General features: G+C 37.1%; 1 protein-coding gene across 2 annotated transcripts in view; it reads left to right on the top strand.

Moving 5' to 3' along the window:
• Positions 1 to 5,702, top strand: part of LOC106875170 (neuferricin) — a 9,717-nt gene extending 4,015 nt beyond the window's left edge. The window contains exons 3-4 of one of the 2 annotated variants that reach the window (XM_052976747.1): positions 1,614 to 1,797; positions 5,058 to 5,702. In XM_052976747.1, coding sequence (XP_052832707.1) covers positions 1,614 to 1,797; positions 5,058 to 5,214 — 341 coding nt within the window. In that variant the 3' untranslated portion in view covers positions 5,215 to 5,702. Of the gene's footprint in view, positions 1 to 1,613; positions 1,798 to 5,009 lie in introns of both variants that reach the window. The other variant, XM_014923200.2, reaches the window with a different exon arrangement.
• Positions 5,703 to 5,717: the final 15 nt, after the last annotated feature.

Genomic DNA, 5,717 nt, shown 5'->3' on the forward strand with positions numbered 1-5,717 from the left:
GGTAAAAACTTGTTTCAGAATTATATTTGACAAGTCCGAAAGACGAACGAACGTGACATGTGTAAGGATTTTCGACCGAGATCGTTGCCAGTGCCCCTGGAATGGCTCTTGTGTGGGTGGCACATAAAATACACCATTTTGAGCGTGGCCGTTGCCAGTACCGCCTGACCAGCCTTCATACTGGTGGCAAATAAAAGCACCCACTACACACTCTGAGTGGTTGGCGTTAGGAAGGGCATGCAGCTGTAGAAACTCTGCTAAATCAGATTGGAGCCTGGTGTAGCCATCTGGTTTCACCAGTCCTCAGTCAAATCATCCAACCCATGCTAGCATGGAAAGCGGACGTTAAATGATGATGATGATGATGATGATGATCCCAATTGAAGGTTGCAGGCTGATGTTTGTTAATTAATTATCTTCTCTATTTTCTTCTTTGCCTTATAAATTCTGGGTAAATTTCTATTTACCCCCATTCATACCTATTATTCAATTGCGCTATTGCTTTGCAACAGTAAGCATTTGGATATAAATACATAGGTATACTTCCAGTAGTATATTGGATATTTATTATCCCTTAGATGGTTGTTTAATCTCCAAACATTCTAATATGATGAAATGATAGAACATTAAATGTCCATTCTGATTGAACTAGTACTTTCATGCATTAAACTATGCAATCTTCAGGTTCATGTAGTAGTGGTGACAGTTATGCTTTACAATTTACAACTGTCAGTTGTAAATTTACATCTGTCAGAAAGTACTAGTTCAATCAGGATGGACATTTAATATTCATTTATGGCAGGTGCTAGCGTAACGAAAACAGCCAAAATGTTTGGTGTATCAAGAAGTACTGTCTCAAAAGTAATGACAACCTTTGAGAAAGAGGGAAAAACTTCCTCGTCAAAACGAAACTCTGGAAGAAAACCAAAACTTTCAGATAGGGACAGTTAGAATTTTCTTCAGGTTGAGTAGCCAATCCTGCTCAAAAGGTCCCTGAATAAGGGTTGTTTAAGGATGTTGAACAAAACACCCATGTTTCCAGAGGTGAATTATCCAAATCCCAAAGAATTCCTCTCAACACATGGTTATGATGCTCCCCCACTACTTCTGCTCATGATCAGAGATGCACATATCGTCAGCCACCAAGGGATATGCTCAACTGATTAAGGTCAAACAACTGACAAGCAAATCTGTGGTACTGAGCAGAATATTTGCTGTAACCCATTTTTTATACGAAGACAAAACAATGTACATGATAACACTTCCAATCAGTTAAGATCAGAAGCCATGAGAGCCACTGCCTGGTACTTCATCAGAGCATTTATTATTATTTATTATTATTATTATTATTATTTTATGTTTGACTTTTGTTTTGCATTTGTACAAGTTGGATCCAAGTCTCACCCAGAGACCTCAAGAGACAACAAGTTAGAAGTTCATGTAGGTGTTACGCCTAGGGTACCATATATTTGGATTTGTACAGTTTTGTTCAAGTGAATGTTTAAGAAACCATAAGAAAATTATGTGTTTGCTTTAAAATTTGAGATCACATAGACAGTATTTTACTATTATTATTATTATTATTATTATTATTATTATTGTTTTACTTCTAGGCTACGTTTCTGGTAAGTTCTATACCAATGATGGTAAGCCTACAAAAGTCTTGGAAAGAATCAATGCAAAGGTTGCAAAATTTAACAAACAGCAAGAAATGGATAAATTAAGAGCCAGCAGACCACCTTGCAACATAGAAACAGACCATAAAACAGGCACCAAAGTGTGGTGCACACAAAAGAGGTATGTGGTTATAATTTGGGCTGTCTATTCAAATAGTGTTAAGTTTAACTTCACCTTTTTTCCTTTTAGGGCCCATAATAATTAAGTACCAGTGGGATACAAGGGATACACATAACCTGTTATAACTATACCCTGCCAAATTTTTAATCTTGTTTCTATACCACAAAAATAATTATTTTAAGGTAATTTTCCCTGCTAAAGTAGTTGTTAGCCTGATGGACTCCCATTTTGCACTATCCCCAACATTCTTTCTCATCAACCTTCTTACTCTTATTTGCTCCCCATCATCTTTAATCATGTCTCTCTTGGTTTTCCCATTTCTCTTCTTTCACAGTCATTCCCATCTTTCTTCTCAGTTGCTTACTATCTTCCTTCCTCATCACAGGACTCATCCATTTCATCCCATTTCTCTTTACAGCATGCCCCCACTGGTTCAATTTCTATCATTCTCTGAAATTCTTTGCTTCTCTTTCTCTCTCTCCCCTACATTATATAGGGGAGGGTGGAAATACTCTTGTCCACATTCATAGGTTTTTTTTTTTATCTTTCTCTACTGCTCTTCATTCATGACCTATGTCTTGCATCCAGAAATCCAAGCAATTTTTATTGTTTGGAAGTAGCTTTAGAGCAACCAAGAACGAACCACCTGGCATAATTGTCTTGGCTCTTTACATTCTGAGTTAAAATTCTGTCTAGGCCCACTTGCTTGTCATCCTTCTAAGGTCAATGAAATAAACTACCAGTTTATCTAAAGTACACTGGGGAGTTGATTTAATGAAGTAACTTCTCTCAAATTTATGACCTTGTGCCTAAATTGGAAATCATGCTGTGTAGCAAAATTTTAACTTTAAACCACCTGAGCATGTCCCTTAGTGGTTGACAATTTGTGCATCTCTGATGATGAGCAGGAGTAGTGGGGGAGCATGTAAGCCATGTGTTGAGAGGGATTCTTTGGATTATGAATAAATGTAAGAAAAGCAAATTTTGAAAGAAATGTTAGCCGTTTTTTAATACTTTCTGGGGGTAAGCAAATAAGAAATAACAGCTGCTAACCCAAGGACAAAAATCATGTTACACAGTGTTATTGGTTTCAAATTTTGGCTCGTAGTCAGTAATTTCAAAGAAGAAGGTAAGTTGATTACATTGACTGCAATGCTCAACTGGTACTTATTGTATTGACCTTAAAAGGATGAAAGGCAAAGTTGACCTCAGCAACATTTGAACTCAGAGCCATGTGGTTGAGAAGCAAGCTTTTTACCACACAACCACATTTTCTCCTAAAAGCAGCATTATTAGTTAAATGAAGTCCTCAAAAGATGCTTAACCAGCCTCCTAGTACTATATTCTCAATATACAAAGCTACTGTTTGGCTCACCATTTGGTGCTCCAGAGACTTCTTTTTCCTTCTGTCACTACTCCTTCAATATGATCTTAGAAGTCTGTATATGTTTGTGTGTGTATTTTTTGAGTTTGTATGTTTCAATGCATGTATTTATCAGTCATTTTGTTTATGTTGAACTATGCAATGTTTTAAAAAGCAAACAAAATCACAACTTAGCCTTAACTAACTATTCTTCTATATAACACAACCCTACTTTAACTCTTTAGCATTCAAGCTAGCCATGTCAGCCCCAAATATTCTACATGTTTTATGTTTAAACTGGCCAGATTTGGCCTCTTACACCTACCCTACAATATCATTCTAAAAACAAACAATCACATCATTGAAATCTCAGAGCTACAAGATAATCCATGATTTATACAAAGCAGTGTGAATAAATAAGCATTATATTTGACAGTATAATGTAAATGTTAAAGGGTTAAATTATTTGACAGTCAGAGCTTCAAATTAGTCAATAATTTTCTTCACTTATTGATCACTTATTTATGTTAAATGAAACTGTTGGTGCATATGTATGTTTGTTGATGTGTCTGTACAGTTGGATTTTTTATGTATTGTTGCACTTGTACACATTTTACTGTGTTTGTTGCATATAAACTCTCATGTATAAATACACTGTAATCCCATACGAGCATATGATCGATTATTTATTGTAAGAAAGATTAAGGCAACAAGCTGGCAGAACTGTCAGCAGGCTGGACAAAATGTTTAGTGGTATTTCTTCCAGTTTTACATTCATCATCATCATCATCATTTAACATCCATTTTCCATGCTGGCATGGGTTGCATGGTTTGACAGGAGCTGGCAGGCCAGAAGACCACACTAGGCTTCACTGTCTGTTTGGCATGGTTTTTATGGCTGGATGCCCTTCCTAACACCAACCACCTTATAGAGTGGACTGAGTGCTTTTTACATGGTATCAGCACCAGCAAGGTCTGTTTTGGGCATGGTTCTGAGTTCAAATTCCATCAAGGTTGGCTTTGCCTTTCATCCTTTTGGGGGTCAATAAAGTAGGTACTAGTTGAGAACTGGGATCAATGTAATCAACTTACTCCTCCCCCAAAATTTTAAACCTTGAAAAATTAAAACAGAGGAATGACAGAATCATTGAGTCATTGATAAATGGCTTATTGTATTTAGTTGTGGTTCTTTATGCTTTGAGTTCAAATCCCACTGATGCTGAGTTAGCCTTTCCCCACACCTAGGATTGATAAATAAAATACCAGTGAAATCAATCCCATCATCAATATTTAACATCTATTTTCCGTGCTGGCATGGGTCGGATGGTTTGACAGGAACTGGCAAGGCCAGGGACCACACCATTTCCATCGTCTGATTTGGTTTGGTTTCTACAGCTGAATGTTCTTCCTAGTACCAACCACTTCACAGTGTACTGGGTGCACTGAGCTGGCAGAATTGTTAGCATTTGTCTTTATGTTCTGAGTTCAAATTCCACTGAGGTCAACTTTGCTTTTCATTCTTTCAGGGTCGATAAATTAAGTACCAGTGAAACACTGGGTTCAATGTAATCAACTGGTCCCTTTCCCCAGAATTTCAGGCCTTGTGCCATTAGTAGAAAGGATCATTATTATTATTGTTGTTATTAAAACACTGGGTTGGTAGAATTGTTAGTTTAAATCTGCCAAGGGCAACTTTACTTTTATCCTTTCAAGGTAGATAAAATAAAATACCAGTCAAGTACCAGCTAAAATTGCTGGCCTTGTGCCAAAATTTGAAACAGTTGTTGTTGCTGCTGCTGTTGTTGTTGTTATTGTTATTGCTGTTATTATTTGTTTGTTTATTTGGCAGTGGTGGTGTGCTGCGGAATTGGGTTGGTGTGCCACGTCTGATGTACAGACCAGGGGACAGCACGCTGTCATGTGTGTGTGTACAGCTGTCATCCTTGACTGAACATGAAAAACGCTCATCTGCAATTCGAAGCTACCCAGGGTGTGAACCAACATCCACGTCTTGTAAAGTCCCCAACAACTTCAACATGGACACCCTTTTATAGGCCAGCTAACTCTGATGGTAGGTGGTTAGTGGCAGTGCAGAGATAGGAGAAGTGCTATGGAGACTGGAGTAAAGTCAAATGGATTAACAAAGTGATAAAAGAAGGAAATGAAGCTGATCTCTGGCCATATGATCAAAGACATTCCAGCCATGACCATCTCATATTTTATTCAAACATGGTATATCAAGGTGCTGATGGTTAAAGCTGATCACCCAGCTCTGTCCAGTAATGTATTTATGTAAACAGAATTCTATCTCTTTATCTTTCTGTTTATATCTACATTTATATATCTCCCAAACTACATCTTTCTGTGAATCTATCTTTTATTTATTTGTTTATTTCTATTTATACTTAACTATTTATATTACTATATATATATATCTATTATCTCTCCCTCCAACCATCTCTCTTTCTCTGTGTGTGTATATATATATATATATATATATGTGTGTGTGTGTGTGTGTGTGTGTGTGTGTGTGTGTGTGTGTGTGTGTGTGTGTGTG

Source organism: Octopus bimaculoides, chromosome 25 (genome assembly GCF_001194135.2).
Source record: "Octopus bimaculoides isolate UCB-OBI-ISO-001 chromosome 25, ASM119413v2, whole genome shotgun sequence".
Lineage (NCBI taxonomy): Eukaryota > Metazoa > Mollusca > Cephalopoda > Octopoda > Octopodidae > Octopus > Octopus bimaculoides.